The following is a 21566-nucleotide window of genomic DNA, read 5'->3' on the forward strand; positions in this document are numbered from 1 at the left end:
TCCATTCTTCAAAATTACTAGTTCCTATTGATTATTTCCTGTAAAACAATTAACTGTACAGAAGATAAAATTATGTTCGGAATACCTATTTGAATTTACAAAGAGGAAAACACCTGATATTTATATAATGCTTGAATCATAGAATTTTTTTGTTATTTGAGGCTTAAACATGTCTCTATTATTAACTTGCGCAGAGTCTACAGACCAGTGATAGCCAATATTTTTTATCTCATCATCATATATCCCTCTCTCCTTCTAACAATAAGATATAGAGATTTTTTTCATTCGAATTGAAAAATTAAAATATTTCTCAATTTGAGGTACTAGTAATTCACATAAATTGAACAGTATTTTATACCGTATAACTAATTTATTTAAATGCCTTCAATTCTAATGAAAGTCACAGTTAATGAGGAACCTTTGATTGTTCTTCTTATGTGTACATGTTATAGCATTTACATTAATATTTGGACAGTAATGTATCTAAACTGTTACAATTCTGTAAAATAATATCAGTTTCATAAAATTCGTGGATCAAAATCTATATTCATTTCAAAGTGAAGCCTTTACTTCAGCATAACTGAAGTCTTTACTTTCAAAATGCATCGATCATTTTACTCTAAAGTAGAGTTTTTATTTACTCTGGATGTACAGGGTGGCTACTGAAAAACTGAAGGATTTGCAAAGGCACAACTTGTTCATTTTCAATCTTTTTTATTTTCTTTTCTTGTAGAGCATCCCTTGAAGATTAAAAATACATAATACTGAAAAAAATCCATTAATTATATTTCCAAATAAAATAATTAAAAAATTTAAAAAAACATGTGTTTGTACAGGGGTGCTCACTGAAATACTGAACGATATAAAACAAAAATAACTTTTACAAACACATGTTTTTTCAATCTTTTATTATTTCATTTGGATAAAAGTGAATATAATTAGTGGATGTTTTTTTCAGTATTATGTGTGAAAAACAACATTCCTCAGGTGACCACCATTTTCCTGCTCACAAATATAGACTCTTCCAACTCTTCAGTTTTTCAGTAGCCACCCTATACATATTTACCAATTTTAAAATCATCTTACCAGCATTGATAACATAATTGATGTTACATTTAAAAAAATGTGAAGCTCTGTATCTTCCATTTTTATTCGTTTTCTTAGATGAAGCATTAAAGTTGAAATTTTATTAAACCGTACATAAACCACGCACATTATTCAAACACGCATAAATTAATAGCCACATAAAAACACGCCGTTTTCTCACTCTTGTTTATAGTTAATCGCGACGTATTAAACACGCGATAATCACGTCAGATGTGAATGGTAGAAGGGGAAGAATAATTAAAGTTGATTTTTACTTTCTCTCCTGAAGGCTGGATTGCAAAGTTTCGTTTAGGGGACGGGGGGGCTTTATCGGAAATTGCTTAAGAAACTCCTTAATAACAACCTGCTTAGGTATTAACACAAATTATTTTCAACCTTTCGCAGTCTTAGACTGATTACTTCGAAATCCTCTTAACCCTCAAATAGTGTTCCGTTTAATTGGAAACGACAGAATGATTGAAGTCATCAAAAACATGTTTTTAATCCTAATGATAAAATTCTTAATATAAGCCCTAATTGACTTAACGTAGACAAAGCAATAATTTTTTAAAAATCTATTTCAAAGTTAGCTATTAATTCTGAAATTAATATTGTTATTCTAGAAATTAATAAAGTTAAATTTTTATGTTTTGTGTTTAATAAATTTTCATATCAAATTATTGAATAAATACCTGTAGTTGCCAATGTAGATGAATGTACTAAAGATGAAACTGAAGTAGAAGCTATTGGAAGAAAATTGCTATTGGTAATTAAACAGAAAATGGAAATTGTGCACTCTTTGTAAAAATTATTATTAATAATATAAATGTGTACATCACATGGTCGAATGGTGGGAGAGATTTTTTTAAATAGAATCGTATTCAATTTATCTGAGCGTTCTCTATGAAAAAGGATTTTTTATTGACCGTGAGAGAGAAGAAACACTAATCCGAGTGGAAAAATTGTCGACACTTAACTGCTATAACTTCTTAACAAGAAACCATAGATTTGTCAATTTTGTACTTATTTTAAAACGTGAAACTTGTATTACTTTAATGATACTGCGTTCGTTTCTTCAGAAATATTTTCACATCATTTTAAAAGGGATTGACAGGTGAAGAAACTTTTTTTCTCTCAGAATTTTTGCAAATTTTTGGACACCAAAACATTTTTTTTTATCACTAAGTCCACCGTAGTTTTGAAAATTTTTTTCATGGAGTTAATAAGAGTTTAAAATGTCGATAATCTTTCATCGTGTGTACCATAAAAAACAAAAATTTAAGCGATATTCCTGTATTTATTTATGTTATCTCTGTCTTTCATACGATAAACTTTACAAAATTATATGAAGATGAAATAGGATAGAATTTAATATCAGATAGGATATTGAGATATAGTAGAACTTCAATTAACAGACGGGAGGTAAACAGCTTATAATAAATTGACTCCAACGGATAATCCAAACCGAAGAAGATGTAATCTTCTTCATATGAAGTAAGAGCTCTCAATTTTTCTTGGAATACACATGTATACATTTTACAATATAACCATTCGAATGTCACGCTGGAGGTGACAATACAAATTTGCTTAAAAATAAAATTGTTTTGAAAATTATCACACTAATAAAAAAAAAAATTACAAAAAATATTGGATTAAAAAATATTGGATTTTATCGTTATACATTAATTTACTTAATTTATCTTAAAAGAAGTACAACTAGACGCGCAACAACATTGAAAACAAATTGAGTTCAGAGGCTTAATATTTTTCTAAACTAATGTTGACATTTGATATCTCTTATCATTTTTATTTTGTAGTTATATAATATCAATTTTACCGTTACGTAATAGCAGAAGAATAGAAAATCGCTTGTTTGCATCGGGCTTTTGCGTCAAGACAGCAATACGTAATTATAACTCATAATAATAAATGAGGAAAATTTGAGAAGAGGATGAGAATCGATAGATATGGACATTTATTAGTGAACATAAGAAAATAAGATAATCTCGATAATCAAAACTTGGTTGACCACGGATTATCACGATTTGATTTATAATACAACTATATTACAGTAATAGTGAGGCAGGCTTCTAATTTACAGTGTAATTATATTTCTCGTGTCAAAATAATTTTGTTTCAAATTTATATAGTTTATGTTACATTCATAGTTTCATTATCAGATTTTATTCAATTTTTTTCTTTTAATGATATTCTGCACGTGTCCTTTTCAATCATTTTCTGTCAAATATCTTGCAAACACTATGTTAAATTACATTTACAATTTTCGAAAAATTTTATTTAATGCTTTAAATAATCTAAGTAATATCTATGACAATTTGTTCTACTAAATTTCAATTTCTGTTAATTTAATTTTATATTTATTAACACTATAATGCTTCTCTTGGAAAACTATTTTCACTGGAGATTGGTAGAAAATGTGATTTTTGCTGCTATGATGTTGATATGAATGTGATGTTAAAATAGGTAATAAGTAATAAGATATAATATAATAATATAAAATAAGTAATAAGATGTAAAATAAAAAATATAATGTATAAAACACAATAAGCAATAAAATATACAAAATATAATAATATAATTATGATATATGTAAAATATAATAATATATAGCATAATATTATGAAATATATAAAATATAATAAGTAGTAAAATAGGTAATAAGTAATAAAATATAATATAATAATATAAAATAAGTAATAAAATGTAAAATAAAAAATATAATATATAAAACATAATAAGCAGTAAAATATATAAAATATAATAATATAATTATGATATATGTAAAATATAATAATATATAGCATAATATTATGAAATATATAAAATATAATAAGTAGTAAAATAGGTAATAAGTAATAAAATATAATATAATAATATAAAATAAGTAATAAAATGTAAAATAAAAAATATAATATATAAAACATAATAAGCAGTAAAATATATAAAATATAATAATATAATTATGATATATGTAAAATATAATAATATATAGCATAATATTATGAAATATATAAAATATAATACATAAAATATAACAAGTAGTAAAATGTATAAAATAGAATAATATATAATATAATAATATGAAATATATAAAATATAATAAGTAATAAAATATATAATATATAGTAATATATAAAACATAGTAAGTAGTAGAATATATAAAATATAATATAGTAATAATATAATAATATATCAAAAAAATAAATGTCACTGCCATCATAGCCATATCACGTGATTTGTCTAGAAGAGTTGCCGTAAAAGTGACCTTGGCCAAGGTCATGATTTTTCACATACGCTCCGTACATACAATATTCTTTTTACTATTCTACGCATCGCATTTCCTCCTATGTTCGTGTATGTTATGGAGAAGAGTTATCGACAATGGGAAATCCCCACTTCCTTCCACGGTCCGATCTATTCTCGGTATTCGTCCACGGTCAGAAGTATAAAAGATGGAAAGGAATCACGACCAAGGAATACACACGTGCGTAGTTCACGGTTCGACGATGGCGGGACACGATAATTCTCGCTCGATTCTTCAGAAATGTGCTCTGATTACATTATTGGTCGTCGTTCAAGTAACAGCAGAAGGTAAGACATCGTTTGATAGCCATCCGGTGTGATTTGAATGAGAGATTCAATAAGATCGGGAAGCATTTCTGTGAATTACTTGTTGCAGTATCGTGGAATCGTTTGTGAAAAATAATTTGAAATTGTGTTGAGCAACGACTGTGGATTTTTATGCAGATTGCTTGTTTTTATGAGTACAGTTAAGAAAAAAAAAAAAAAAATTGGCGGATAAGTAATTGTTTTGTGTATTAAAATTTGCATACTGTACTTCGAATTTTTTATTGTGTGTGTTATGTTCATACAGTGTATATTTTTAAAATATTAATTTTAATTTAAAAAATTTAAATAGTCCTCAAATTTTCTAAATTTTTCCTATGTAGCATAAAAATCCACAGTCTATTAATGAAATGCATCATGTGCAACATACATTATTATTTTAAAAGGCAAGTGTGTTAAAACTGTAATGCAAATTATTGATACTCGTTTAAGGTCGTTGCAAACGTGAGAATCGTTATTATTCACAACAAAGGAATAATTAAATCTTGATAATGTAGTAGTTAGATACATAAAGTGTAGAATTTAGAATAGTCTCAAAATTGAATCGTTTTTAATAATTCTTCGTCTTTCAAGGACGAGGTCAACGTGGATCTGCCTAAATGTCTGAATATAGATGTTATTATTAAATTTTATATATTTAATATTATATTAAATTTTACATATTTAATATTATATTAAATTTTAAATATTTAAATTATCTGAATATAGATATTATTATTAAATATCACTTTAATTACCTCAACTAAATTGAAATCAATCATATTCAATGTCTTTATTATGAGTTATGGATGTTAATAAAATGCAAGTAGATTCCACTTTACTTATAACTTATATGTTACATTTTAATATACAACTTATATGTTACTATATTAAACTTACCATTTTAATATATTAATATATGTTATTATATTAAACTTACGATTTTAATATATTAATATATGTTAATATATTAAACCACAACTTATATGTTAATATATTAAAAATGTCTCAATGATTTAATGATCTTAATGTTTTAATGATAGCTATATAATCCAAGATATTACATAATATTGAAATGATCTTCAGCATTTTCTCACAATTTTTTCTCAATTGTAATCAGAAAACGTGAATTATAATTCTAGATTTAATCTTTCACGATTATCATAGCCAATCGATTATTTTAATAACATACAAGTTCGTACATATTATTAACATTATATTAGAAATTTTATTATTATCAATAACACTGTTAATAGTACATAAATATTATTATTAACAATAAATCAGAATATGGATTCTAAATATATTTATTAATAACATAAATTAATAAGTTCTCAACATTTTGTATTATCACTGGCTAGATACCATCACCATCTTGGAATAAGTTAATCAATGAACAACCCAAAAGTTTTTCGCTCAGAAATTTGAAATCTTCGTTCCTCTCTAAATGTACGAAATTTAACAGACACGTGTAAACTTTTGCAGCTGAATGTGTGCACCATTCTACACATGTACATATGTACATACGTATATTCAAAACGCGAATTGTAATCCAAGGTCTCGTTTACCGCTTGTTTCGCTACTTCTTTCCACCTACGCGGCTCGACGAGTTCCCCGCGCTCGTTTCGCTCACTCACTTTCGTCATGTCTCGTTTCCGAAAGAGATCTGCGACAGAACAAAGTGTCCTGGCCCACTGAGATACTACGATGAGCTCGGCTGCATTCCCATTCATCCACCTGACGGCAAATGTTGCCCGGAAGCGTTTGACTGCAGTCACCTGGACAATTTGTCACGGGATAAGTGTTACGTTAACGGACACGAGTACAACGTCGGCGAGTTACTAAAGCCTGAGGAATCCAATCCTTGCGACATTGGTTGTAGATGTGTATCATTCGATGATACGTAAGTATGTATATTTGCATTGTAACGTTTCGACGAGACGAACTATGACAGTCGATCGGATGAATTTCACTGAATTGAAACCATTTGACTGGTAATTTCAACGAGACTGAAGCGTGGAAATTGCTCCACTGATCTCGGCGAACAGCACGATCTTTAATGAAAAGTTGCTTCATTTACGAGAAAAGGAAATATAATTAACAATTTCGTAATTAAATAATTGATGAATTGACAAATTTATTGATATATGATATATGTAATCTAGTAAATATTAAATATACAATATTATATTATATATTAATGTATTAAATATTATGTAAATATTATTTATAATATATATTATTGTATTAAATATAGTATATAACATTATACTATATATTATTGTATAAAATATTGTATAAATATTAAATACAGTATATAATATTATGTTATATATTATTGTATTAAATATTGTATAAATATTAAATACAATATATAATATTATGTTATATATTATTGTATTAAATATTGTATAAATATTAAATACAGTATATAATATTGTTATATATTATTGTATTAAATATTGTATAAATATTGTATAAATATTAAATACAGTGTACAATATTATATTATATATTATTGTATTAAATATTGTATAAATATTAAATACAGTATACAATATTATATTATATATTATTGTATTTAATATTGTATAAATATCAAATATAGTATACAATATTATATTATATATTATTGTATTAAATATTGTATAAATATTAAATACAGTATGCAATGTTATATTATATATTATTGTATTAAATATTGTATAAATATTAAATACAGTATATAATATTATATTTTATATTATTGTATTAAATATAGCATAAATATTAAATATAATATATAATAATAAATAAATTGATAAATAATTAGTAAATTAATGGATTTTTCTGAAATTGTGGTAGTAAGATATTAGTAAGTAAAATATTAGTGAAAGATATGTGAACACAGAATATACACATACGTAAGATTCAGGAGAACCAAGTTTTAAGAAACCTTTGTTTGACTATGATTTTTAAATTTAATCGAACTACAAACCTAAAGTAAATAAAGCAAATAAAATTAGTGATCATTGTAAGTGGATCGTTTGATATTAGCGTAAATAGACATAGGCATAGAGCGAATATTTTTGCAAATCTGTTTTTATGAACTGAAATAGAAAATTAGTTTTCTTTGTCCATGTTATAACAACAATAAAACAACAACGATAAGTCACATTTTTTTATTTTAATTCGATACGTCGTCAAACACAATCTTATGTTTTTCCATATTTTTGTAATTGTGTCTACTGCCACTTTAAAATTTCCGGAAAGTTTTATAGCAATATGATATACTATCTTATTTTGTGAATAGTGCGAGCTTTATCTGTGCGGCCGTAGATTGTGCATTCCTTGCGCCGAAAATAAATTGTTTCACCAGATACAAGCATGATAGTTGCTGTCCGGATATATCGCAGATTTGTCGTAAGTAAATTAATTGAATTGAGATTAAAATTAAGCTAAGATTCTGAAACATATCTTTTTAACAAACGTTAATTTCTGATAATTAAAGACTGAAGTAAAGATATAAAATTATTAAAATATAGAAATTAGTATAATTCAAATTTCTTAAAGTGTAATTCATCTCGTGGTCATTATCGTTCAGATTCAAAAAGAACTTCCTTCTGTAAGTAATTTGTTATTAAAAATTATAGTAATGCAGCAAAATCTCCCATAGCAATAGTATCTATTTATTTATATTAAAAAAGTTAGCTAATTTAATAGCTAAAAAATATAGTGTTCTTAAATATTAAAATAACTTTAAAATGTAGTGTTCTTAAATATTAAAATTACTTGACAATTTTCTGCATCAACATTTGGGTCTATTGACAATGAAATATCAGAAACATGGTTTTTCTCTTATTCGAAAATTCCGAATACTTTTGTCTATGAATTGTTTAAAATTTCAAGTTGTGCATTACAAAACTACGTTCTCTTGGTACTGTAGAATTCTATTTAATTGAACTTGATGTTTTAGTTAATGTTCTTCTAATTCTTCAGGAACGTTTAATGTTTAACGATGAGTTTGAAATTGTATCAGTTGTAATAATCAGATGGGTTTAATAATAATTTTTATAGTTTAGCAGTAAATGATCATAGGTTGATTTTGTTTATATTTAATTACGAAATTTAGCATTGTTGAAGTATTTTTTGGCCTGAAGAAATCACTAAACTTTTTAAGAAGAATTAATGATAGAAAAATAATAGATGGTATGAAAAATTGATAAATTCTTCTTTACACAAAAAAAAAACATTAATTGTGTAAACAGTTTGTCGTTCAATAAGCTCAGATAAACAAAGTTCTACTGTACTTTCTCTCAAAAGGTTGTTCTTTTGTCTTTTAGAACAACATGATCTAATATGCTGCACAATTACATTGAACCAATATAATTTGCGATTTGTTTAGAATTCTTGAGAATGCAGCATTGAATTGTAATTAATATAATGACAGTTACTATACATGATACAGTGTCATATTTATCTAAAATTTTTCTCAAGTCTCATAATTTAGAAATTTGAAGTTTCAATTCATTTGTATTTTTATAGAGGGAATCTTTTATTTTATAAAATTATTGTTTTTAATGGGAAATATTGTATTTAATAGGAAAAAATTTTATTTATTCTTCGATATGTATTATACATATTATGTAATGCATATATGAGATACTATGTATTACACAAATATTGTGAGAAGAAAATTTTCAAGTAGGAATCAAAATTTTTTCCAATGTTTTCCAATCATCTCAACAGTTTGAAACAATAAATCTTTAATACCTTTCAAAGCAGTTGAAATACGATGCTTCAAGCAATATGAGTAACACAGCAATATAGAATATTATGAAACCGTGTAAAACGGTCAAGTTTAAAAATGTGTGACTATGTTCTGTAGTCAAGGACGGAGAAGAAAGAGCGACTTGCGAAGTTGATGGTGTAACCTACTACGACGGAAACTCCTTTACTCCAAAATCTGATCCGGGGCTAAATTGTATCTGCATGCCTGGATACACAGGTACAAAACGAATATGATTTCTGTGAGATAACAATTTGACTTCCATTTGAGCCTAAATTGTAAATTTCTTTACGTTCTCTTCTAAAACAGATTCAATCATACAGTCAGTTATAAAAGATAAAACATCTACAAATTTCCAAGATATAAAAGGAAACATTTTGCGTGTACTAGTTTATTTGTTTTATTTTATTTGATATTTTACTTTGTGGCATTAGTTATACATGTTTGTCAGTATTATGTATTTTTATTTTATTTTATTTGGTATTTTACTTTTTGGCGTTAGTTATTCATGTTTATCAGTATTATGTATTTTTATTTTATTTTATTTGATATTTTACTTTTTGACATTAGTTATTCATGTTTGTCAGTATTATGTATTTTTATTTTATTTTCTTTGATATTTTATAACAGATGCTGTTAATGAATAAAAAATAAATTCGTAAATTATAAATAATAATATAATTTGTGTGAAAAATTTGCAGCCATTAGTAAAATCACGAAAATCGAAACGTCAAATATTAAATATTCAAAAACGAACAAGCTACTCGAGTCACGAAAATCTGTGTTTCAGGTAATTGAAAGAAAAAAACATTTTATAGGCACGTTTTGACTTTAGTTGGTGTTCCATTTTTATCTCTTTTAACAAAAAAAAATTTCTATCCCTCATTTTTGATTATTCAGGCTTTAAAAAATAGAGGAAATTCGACTTCATTCTCCTTAACGTTACAATCTCTTCAATTTCGACCAACAGAACTTGATTCGTAAATGACGACTTCAATTCGAAAATTCCGTGTTTAGGTAATAATACCGAGCCATTCTGTCAGAAACGCAAGCGTTCTTATTGCGACCCTCTGTTCCGAAATGCTGATAAAGTTCATCGAAACTGTGTACCTGTATATTACGATCATCAGGAGCCACAATCAGATTGCAGCTACGCTTACCGATGCCGTAAGTTCACAAAAGAAATATCGCGTATAAATTGCTTCGTCTTAACTACGAAAATATGCAATAACCAAAGTCCACAGAGGAGATATCATTTCATAAAATTGTCCTCGTTCTGCAGAATCCGCTGACGACGAAGTTATTTCTAGCAAAAGTACTGATAAGCCCAGAGGGAACCTTCCTGAAGGTACGTTTGTATCGTTGAAGATACTTCATTATTTATTCTGCAATATAATTCTTCCTGCATAGTTAATTGAAATTCTTCGACTTTGCACTAACATGTTACCTCACTCGTGATTGCATTAACATATTGACAATTCTACATGCAATTAAATTAATCATAGACTGCGGATTTTATACAGATTTATATTTTTTGGAATGTACAGAACTGTAGGATGATGATATTCAATTTTTTGGAAATGGGGACGAGCTTATTTTAAAGCTTATTTTCACAGTTTCATTTTTTTCTAATTATATTTTCTCATCTTGCAACAAATAGGGAATAAAATTCTTTTCTAGAGAATCCTGAAAATTCAAACGTCTCTAAGAACATTGAAAGATTTGTTTCGTAACTGAAATTGTTATAAACTGAAAATTAAAGTCTTACACTTTGTAAAATCTGACGTACGACTTTTGCTTTGTTAAATTAATTTGAGAGAATATTTTCTTACTCAAGCCAAGTATTCAAAGTTTAATGAAACAGTGACAATACCGTACGTCAGATTTTGTTATTGCTAGAAGGCTTCAGTATCTAATCCATAGTAATTTCGGTTACAAAAGACATTATTACAAAACATGTGATAAACAATTGTTTTATCAAATATTTATAGAAAATACTACACTTTAGTAATTTTTTAATGATATTCTATGATATATTTATATATTTTCATGCTATATATTTATATATTTTTTTAATATATATATATATTTAATGATCTTTTCATTTTATATATATATATATATTAATATTATCTAATCTGAAGCCACTAAACAATTAGTTATAAACATAGAGAGACATGTGATGAAGAATCTTTATACTTATGTCAAAAAAATAGGCAACCAACCTTTGGTACCACATTCTCTACTCTCCCTGAGAAAGAAAAATCTGTATGAACGAGATATATATATAGATACTCTTCCATTGTGATAAAGTACTTGTAAAAATAACGTTTGAAAATCTCTGGCAATTTCTTTTGTACGAGACAGTAATTCACAATCTTGGAATATTTTCAGTTCTATTAATAGTGTTGTTAATAAAATTAAATTAAACGTTTCCACAAGTAAACATCCAAAGGATTCAAATCAGAAGAATGTCTATGTTTTGAGAAGGAAGGACCTTTCATACCTACGTTTATACGATTATTTTCTTCCTTAGGGACAGCAGCAATACCAAAGTTCTGTTATTTATTTCCTTCATAATATATTATACTCTGTATAATCGCAAGCCTGACTAATTACGACAAAAATAACTCACAATTAACTAATAATCAATCAACTAATAATCAATCAATAATTACTAATGACAGTTAATTTATAACTATTAATAATAATCATTTTCAATAATTACTAATAACATTACGCAGATAGAAGTGCTTACTTGTGGGTATATATATGTAAATAATTATTATAAATAATTATATTTTATGATATTTATATTACAGAACAACAGACTTGTCGATTTGGTAATTTGACGATGCAGTTAGGCGACGAGTTGAGTGAAGGGACCGGCGATTATGAATCATATTGCATGAAATGCGTATGCGAAGTGCCTCCATTCCCGACGTGCGAAAGAATTCCGTTTTCCGCTTGCGATCCTATGAAATACTTCAAGTTTCCCACGATCCCCATTGATATCTCTACTGCTGATATATAATAATTCGACTCTGAAAATTGTAATGTCCCATATACTATAATGTAAATCAGTTGTCGCTAGTCCTATCAGTGTTGCAAATAAAAATTTTAGTTGAATTATTTCAGTCCGAAAGCGCTTGCACGTACGTATGGAATTTCGATTGGAAAAGTTTCAGAAAACTTATTTTCTCACCCATCTTAACGTTCTTGACATACATTGTCATCATTCTCAACAGCTTGTCCCTATTATATATAATATACTACAATGGACAGTTTCTTTTAATTTTCGAATTATGTACAAAAAAATCTGTCTGATTTGTAACACAATTATGGTCAGACACGTTCACTGACTCTAATTTCTTTCTCACGTTACTTGCTAGAAAGACAGAAATTGGAATTAGATTTGTGTTTTATATTTTTCTAACGTCGTGAACCGAGTTTACATAGGACACCATTGTACTAATCATGGCAGAGTTCAATGTGTTGTATCGAAAGATTTATATTAATATCTCGGAAATTAATAAAAACTGAAAACTATCATTTTATATATAGGATTCTTTATTATTATTATTTTATTATGTGCCTTTCTATTGACAGATAGGATATTCCAAAATAGTAAAATGATGTTAAAAATTGTAACAACAAAATTTGTACATTTGACTCTAATATGGTTAACAACCGATATATGGGAATTAAAAAATTGATATAATTTTCTGTAAAACATAATTCCGTCAAATATTATACATATTATAATAATATAATAATAATAATATTATACATATAATAATGTTATAATAATATTATAATAATATTATTATAATAATATAATATCTAATAATATAATAATAATATTATTATTATAATAATATATAATATATTATTATATATAATGTATTATATATTATATATAATAATATGTATATATTGTAATAATATTATACATATTATAATAATATATAATAATATTATAATAATATTATATATCTCATTAAGCTTTAACCAAAGGAAACTGAAGATAATCAAATTTCACGTCGTTACTTTTTTCTTTGTCTCTTAATATTGTTATTTTGCTTTTCCTTTTACAAGAAACAAAACTGACTTTTACAGAAACAAAACACATTCAACGACAACACAACATCGATGTTAAATAACTTTGAATACTCTGTGAGGCTACGTGGTACTCAGCTATTTATAGAAAGTGATGGCTACGCGATGAAACGTAGAGCAATTATAATGGAAGATTCGTATTGACGGTCTTTTTAAACAGATTTTTAATCGTGTAATTGTTGGGCGAATGAAATATGTTGAGGAATTACGCTGTTCAATGAATTTTAATTTCTTCTTGTACGTTTCAACATTCAATTTGTATTTCGACTTGAGAAACAAAAGAATGTAATCAAATAGACTATAGAGTTCTGATTAAAATTTAATAATAGCAAAAATTGCTTATGATCTTAAATACACAAAATACTTGACAGATCACAATTAGACAGTTAATTAGCATTTTTATGCATTTTAAAATTTTCATGAACATAATTAAAGAAATGTAATTTAAATAGTAAATTATCTTTTCTACAAATTATTGCAATTAATATTCCTTCTTTGGATGTTTTACATTTTTCTTTTGGGTGCTTTTTTCTCTGGATATTGGACATTTTTACATATTATACGCATTATATGCATTTTTGCACTTATGCATAACAATCTGTGGTCTAATCACAACATTTTAAATTTAATAAAAGATAAGAAATTTATCGTGTGATTTTCAGCAATAAGGTTCAAACTAGATCACATATATATATATTGTCAAATTTAACTCTGATTCGTTGTTAGTATAATATAAACTAACTGGCATATTTACTCTATATAAATAAAATAAAATCAATTATAATAATTATTTCGATCTCATAATTACGAATCGGCATTAATTGTTTAGCTGTTTGGTTTATTATACTGAGTTGATCAATGAAACTTTTTTTTTCAATTATTGTCCATTTTCTTTTTCATTTACCAGTTATCAGATTATTAAATTAATTTGTACTACATTACTAATAATTCTAATAACTCGAATAATATGTCAAACCTGCAAATCTTACAATTTGATTGTTTGATTAATGAAAATATACGAGAAACGGTGACGATGAAATCCAGCACGCATAAAATCCAATTGAGATATATAAAATAAATTAATTATCCTACCGAGTGTTAGCGATTAAACTGAAATTTCCACAGTGACATTCAAACACAGAATCATAGAACTGAATTTACCGGTAATTAATGTGATGGCACATTCGGGACAAAATAATAACGTAGATTCACAATGTATTAAGACGGAACTATATAATTAATACGTTAAGGTAGTTACGTGTGGTCATAAAAATTTACATCAATTCATGAAATAATCAATTTGAAATCAATCAAGTTTTCGATTTCTATCGTCACGTTGAAGATGTGAGACGTGTTTCATTTTTTAAATCGATATCTTGCATTTTTCAAACTTTTTTTTTGTATGAATAATAATAATAATATTTAAATATATTAGTAATATTATATAATATTATTAAATATATTAATAATATTATATAATATTATTAAATATATTAATAATATTATTAAATATTAATAATAATAATTATATTAATAATATTTAAATATATTAATATATTAATAATATTAAATTCGTGTTTACTCCACAGAGCATTTTAATTTCGAGTAATTAGTCAGAAATGGATCATCGATTCGAAGAAATTGAATTTTGAAATTGAAATTGAATCAAGAATATTTTGAAGAATTTTTTGATAATAAAAATTACAGTAGTTTTAATAGTGACAGTGGTTTTTTTCTTTGATAAACGACGTAAGAATAAGAGAAACACGATACATTTGCAAATTCTGATTAGTATCTTCTTATAAGGGAAAATGTTTTCATGACTACTATACTAAAAGACACAACTATATTATTTCACACACACGCGCGCGCGCGCGCGCACACACACACACACACATATTTCAACACTACTAAGTATTATCATATTCGTATTTATCAATTTTGAATTAAAAGTTTTGTTTAATGAAACATTTTTATTGAATTTATATTCGACATATTTTCCCAAAGTGTGCAAGAACATTTCACAGTACATTGTCAACAACGTTTAAAAATGTATAAAATGAAACAATGAGATTATAACAAATCTTAACAAACACTTAGCATTGAATATATCTATGTATATATTTTCGTGAATATTTAAATAATATAAATGAAATTATGATGAAATTATACTATTTAAATACGAATATAAAAATTAAAAAATACAGAAGGAAGTTCCTCGAAATGATTGACCTTGACAACATGCTTCAAGATCAGGTGGTTCCTTTTCTTCAATACAATTATTCTTTCTTCATCCACTGTAAATTCATATCGAACGAAGAAAAATAAAATGTTTCTTTTACAACTTCGTTTTCAAAATCAATGAAACGTTCGCAGTTTGAAAGAAATATTCCTTCTTCCTCGAAAAACTTTCTGCCTTGAAACACGCGGAGAGACGTTCGTCGCGATGAAAGAAGCATCGTCGAGGATACGATTTAGCCATCGAACGATGAGAACGACGATAACGCCCATCGAAAGTTTCGACGATATCGCTTTCACGAAATTGCGCCACGCTCGCCGCAGAACCTCGCAAGTTTGCCGGAAGCGGTATGTGGCGCGCGAGAACATGTGTGACCAAAATGGCGGTGGAAGCAAGGTTATAAGGGAGAGCGGAAGTTGCTGGCCACCGTTGTCACGTTAAGTCGATCGAATTTATGTTAGTTGGATCTTGGTATTACGAGCATATCGGTTCGATCACCAACGTCTTCGATATATATCACGTGCCCGTCGTGAAGTAGTATTTCTAAGTCATGTTAGTATCCTCGTTCAGCGACATTGTTCGCGTCTGTGACGGAATTTATTATGAACGGTAGCCGATGAAAGGCCAAATAGTAATTTCGTTTCAGTATTCATCGAGGCAATTTAATTTCTCGTTAATAGATGTATGTGCGGTGCAAAAGTATGTAAATTTTTAATTTTTATAGCAAAATTGTCTAAAAGCAAATGAAATATTTCGAAAATAAAACTTTCGTTTATCGTGTTGGGAAGTATGTTTTATTAATAATTTATTGAATGTCGGGCCAGTCTTTTTAAACTATCGTTCGTTTTCAGTGAATCATGTTTTTATTATAACGACACTGTGGTAAAAATATACCCTCTATGCTATACTATAGATAGAACAGTTTCACACAATTGTCATTAAACTTTTTTAACTTAAGAAATTTGAATTATTTAATTATTTAGTTGATAGCTTTTGACTCTTTATGACCTAACGTCAATTTCATTTAAAAAAAAAAGAGTGAGTTGACCTAGACCTCTCCACTTACAAAATATTAGAATAGTATACATTAAAATATTTCCCTTTTGAAACAGAATATTTTTCGTTTGAACGATTTTTTCAGTTTGAAGGAAACTCAATTGGTCACTTTATAACAGTCACTTGTTTATATTTGCAGAAAAATTTAACAGTGAATACATCGTTTTGCTCTAATGTTACGCACTAATATCTGCTTACATATATTATAGATTCCAAAAAAATAGATACGTACGTATCTCCATATTTTTGAGCAACAGTGTAAAATCTCCTATGTATGATAAATATTTTCAACAGTAATCAATCAGGTATTATTTGTCTTTTGTAAATATTCTGAAATGTTGGGTCGAGTAATAAGTTCACTTATTTCTGGTATACTTGAAAAAAATTTCAAAAATTATCTGAAAGTTAATTTTTATCTGAAAGTTAAAAATTATCTGACAGTTTCTCAGGGTAGGTTTCCATAATATAAGTATTATCTGTTTAATAATTAAACATTGTGCATATTTTGATAAAATTAAATATTTCTCGTACATTTGTAAAGTTTCGGTACTGTAATAAAATATTTTTACAATTTTTTAAATTTATAAAATTTATACAATATTTATGCAATTTTTAAAATTTATCACAGTCATCTACAGTATAACAATACTTTCTTATTTTTCCTATTCATATTTTTACGAATGTTATAGACATTATACTATATTATAGATGTTAACATTAAAATCGTCGTGACAATTTGTTTTATAACATTGTGCTGCAAAATATTTTTATAACATTATTCGAGACAAATAACATTATTTGTAACATTATTTGGAACAAAAATTTCTTTCAGTTCGTGCTTCTCAAGCGTTCGAAACAAATTTCCAAAGCGATTCGCAAACGCGCAAAGGCTCTTCGAGGCGAGACGTCGAAAACGTTGCCTTTTGTATCTTATCCCTTCATGCATATTTCAGTCTTTCCCTGCACAGTGTCCGTGTGTGTGTGTGTGTGTGTTTTTTCTTTTCCCTTTTTCTTTCTTTTTTTTCCCCCCTGCTTCCTTTTTTCAGATAGCTGAACGCGCACCGGTGATAGAACGCCGAACACCTTTGCACATCTTATCTGTTTCGAACCTTTTCCGTCTGCGTTATTCGATTTGCTTATTCCTTTTTCCTCGGCGCTCCTTTGCTTTCTCACTCCTAGCATATTCTTGGTCTTTTTGTCGTTACACGGTTGATAAAATTCCAATAGCGGCCACCTTTCTTAACAAAAGCCAAAAAATACCATCACCAATAGTGTATTTGATTTTACAATCAATCAGACTGATATCAGATATGCGAAAAGCCTGTGCCAGTTCTTATTCAATAATTTGACAAACAAGATATTTGAGGGATTAATCGAATAAATAATAAATGTTAATAATTCAAATATTTGGATTTGAATTAATAATATTGTTTAAGATTTTTGTCAATATTTAGTTAATATTTGATACAGTTTCTTCAAGTAAATAAATATTTTATTCATAATGTTATTCTTTCTTCATGGTACCGAAACTTTAATTAATTGTTGAACTAATTAATTACTTATACGTGCACATATAATTAACAAGTACGAGCACAGAAGCTGAATTAAAAGTGACTTGTGCCATACAAATATATTATATTATACAGACATATTTAAAAATCAAAGTTACTATTATAATATTTTTATTTAGTAGAGGAACTTATGAAGAAGTTTGTTCCGTCCAAAAAGTAAAGCTACTCAAAAAATAAAAAGATGAAAATTAAATAAATGAGAAAAGTCCAGCTCTTAAAATATTCTTTTGAATAATATATTAAATATTACTATATTATTAAATATTAACATGTTATTAAATATTACTATATTATTAAGTATTACTGTATTATTAAATATTACTATATTATTAAGTATTACTGTATTATTAAATATTACTATATTATTAAGTATTACTATATTGTTAAATATTATTATATTATTAAATATTACTCTATTATTAAATATTATTATATTATTAAATATTACTCTAGTATTAAATATTATTATATTATTAAATATTACTCCATTATTAAATATTATCATATTAAATAACTCTCCTATCAGTATATCGTTTTCCCAAAAACTCAGCAATTTGCCAAAAACAATTCAATTTCATTTTCCACTGACTTTCAACGAGAAAGTTTCCGGACAGCAGTTCAATTGTCTAAATAAAGCAGTCGGCTAGAAACGAATCACCGATTAATCATCGATCGATACTGAAGAACATTTCGGTGGTACGTGCCAATCGGCGGGGCTCCATCAACGAAAATGTATTGATGATCGATGCCTGTGGTCGCATTAGCTCGTCGAGTACGCGTGTTCCCGATCGACAAGCTTGTGTACATGCCAACACACGTTGCCATCCAGTCGTCTTTCGGGTATAAATTAACCGCGACAATGGCGGGATTAGTCCGGTGCTCGTTGCACGGACTCTATTACCAAACTTCGGTCAAATCGGTTCCTAGTTGGCACGATTCTAAACACGGAACGACCGATCCATCGGCTAATCAATTCGGCTGACGCGTTTCTTAGAGCGTTTCGACTCGTGTTACGCGTTGGCTTTCGACGATCGTACGTTACAACGAACGATCGAATCGAAATAATGTTTGCTGATGGTTTCTGGCCATGGATTAACATCAACGGTAATAGAAATGACGGGCCAGTTGTCCCTTCGGGGACCCTCCGTGGCAGAGCAAAAGGGAGCTTTTGCCTCTCCATTTCAGGTAACTGACGTTTCTGTTAGCGACGATTGTTGCCGCTGAAATTATCCTCCGGATCTGGAACAGAGCGACGAGTTCGGTATTAATAGAAGCGTCATTTAATCACACCTATTAATTACACACAGTGGGTGTAAAAAGTATTCGTATTAGTGACTAATCACGACTGAAATGCTGAATAATAATATTTATTGGACAGTATCTTTTTAAACAAACATGGTACATTTATCCTCCGAAGTCTGTAGAACAACAATATCAAATAAAAGAATATTCATATTGTTTATATAAATAGCAGGAAAAATGAACAAAATGAACGCGTAATAAGTATATAAGTACAGTTCTACTGTCATTATCAAGTGTGCAAGTAATTTAAATAGAAATTTATAATAGAAACAGCAAATAATTGTAATTTAAATAGTAATAGAAACAAATAGTAAAAGATATTTAAATAGTAATAGAAACATTATAATAGAAACAACAAATAATTGTAATTTAAATAGTAATTTACAATGGAAACAACAAATAATTGTAAAATTAATATTTATAATTAGTATTTAATAGGATTTCCCTTTGATTTTATTATTGCAGCTAGCCTTCTAGGTATTGAATTAATCAAATCAGATGTGACTTTATTACTGATGTCATTCCATTCGTTGATTAAAGCATTTTTTAACTCCGTTTTAGATGAAATTGTATGTATTCGAATTGCTCGTTCCAGATAATCTCACAAATGTTCGATTAACTAGTCGTTAACGAGGTCTATCAAATCGTGTTATCAGAATATCATATTATAAAAGGGCTGTCACAATTTTTGCACTGTGTTACGTGTGGAAACCGTGTTTCCAGAATGCTGTGTTACAGGAGGATTGACTGTATTAGTAGAGTAAAATATTCTGTTTAAATATTAGAATATTTGTAAGGACAATGAGAACATGTTTCTTCAATATCTTGTATTTTTAATACCCATCTCTTCGTTATCTGTTGTTCCTACAATCTCATTTATGCATCTATAGGAGGGCCATTGAAAAACTGAAGGGTTTGAAAAAGTTATATATATATAGTTATTATATATATAGATAGATAGAGTTATATATTTATATAGATAGATAGATAATTTTGTTTTTCGGCTTCACAGCCATGAAAGTGGACTTGGTTTACATTTCTTTTTTTTTCCATTCTCTCTGTTTCTCTCACTTTTGCTCTTCACTCTTCATATCTGTTATATGCTCTACCTACCCTATACTTTTGTGCCATACTTAACAATTTAACCTATACTATACTTTTATGCTATGCTATATATTTATATATATAAGTTATTATATAAGTTATATATATAAGTTATTATATTTATATAGTTATATATAAGTTATTATATTTATATAGTTATAGTTATTATAACTTGGTCATTTTCAATCTTTTTTATTTCCTTTTTCCATAGATTATAGAAAACAAAATACTGAAAAATATCCATTAATTATATTTCCAAATAAAATGACAGAAAAATTTTGAAATCATGTGTTTGTAAAAGTTATGTTTGTTTTCTATCATTCAGTCTTTCAGTGACCACCCTATATTTATTCAACTGTGGGGATGATCTAACAGCCGAGCCATCTATTAATTTTTCTCGTTCGTACGGTTGAGCTTTCGTCAAGCCGGTGGTTCTTGCCGGCTCGAAGAAGATCGGGTCGCAAGATGCAATTATGATAAAACTGAAAGCTTCTTTCGAGAGCTTTTCAACGGTATCGCGGTCTCGGAAAAGAGATGACCGTCCCGGGACCGTTTTGACTTGGTCGCGTTTTAATCTATATCGCTCTCTATTTCCTGTTCTCTTTATTCCGTGGCTGGACCGCGTGATGAGTCTCTCGAGAATACTCGCGCGAAAAATGCTCTCCTGTCACGACAGATCTGTCGAATCAATACG

At 27.6% G+C, this 21566-nt stretch overlaps 2 protein-coding genes and 1 long non-coding RNA gene across 3 annotated transcripts in view; 2 read left to right on the forward strand and 1 right to left on the reverse strand.

Annotated features, from left to right (window-relative positions):
• The window catches only part of LOC122536284, a gene marked incomplete at both ends in the record, with an annotated part of 143282 nt that overhangs the window by 24862 nt on the left and 96854 nt on the right, over nucleotides 1-21566 (forward strand). The window lies entirely within an intron of this gene.
• Nucleotides 4549-13038, forward strand: LOC122536285. The gene is made up of 7 exons (XM_043668526.1): nucleotides 4549-4698; nucleotides 6376-6616; nucleotides 8006-8115; nucleotides 9581-9700; nucleotides 10499-10648; nucleotides 10764-10829; nucleotides 12304-13038. Exons 1-7 carry the CDS (start codon nucleotides 4560-4562, stop codon nucleotides 12513-12515), a joined length of 1038 nt encoding a protein of 345 aa, XP_043524461.1. The 5' UTR covers nucleotides 4549-4559; the 3' UTR covers nucleotides 12516-13038.
• Nucleotides 11956-19767, reverse strand: LOC122536286. The gene is made up of 3 exons (XR_006308365.1): nucleotides 19757-19767; nucleotides 14339-14341; nucleotides 11956-12092 (listed from the first exon to the last, which is right to left on the reverse strand). It is a non-coding gene; the product is annotated as an uncharacterized LOC122536286 (long non-coding RNA).

The sequence above is a fragment of the Frieseomelitta varia genome, unplaced genomic scaffold, assembly GCF_011392965.1.
Source record: "Frieseomelitta varia isolate USP_RPSP 00005682 unplaced genomic scaffold, Fvar_1.2 scaffold_818, whole genome shotgun sequence".
Taxonomy (NCBI): Eukaryota; Metazoa; Arthropoda; class Insecta; order Hymenoptera; family Apidae; genus Frieseomelitta; species Frieseomelitta varia.

Bases quoted from the DNA above. Each gene is read 5' to 3' on its own strand.
- LOC122536285 (XM_043668526.1), top strand. From the start codon at position 4,560: ATGGAAAGGAATCACGACCAAGGAATACACACGTGCGTAGTTCACGGT. The intron at 9,701-10,498 runs GTACAAAACGAA...TTCCGTGTTTAG, and splicing joins CTGCATGCCTGGATACACAG to GTAATAATACCGAGCCATTC. The intron at 10,830-12,303 runs GTACGTTTGTAT...TTTATATTACAG, and splicing joins CAGAGGGAACCTTCCTGAAG to AACAACAGACTTGTCGATTT.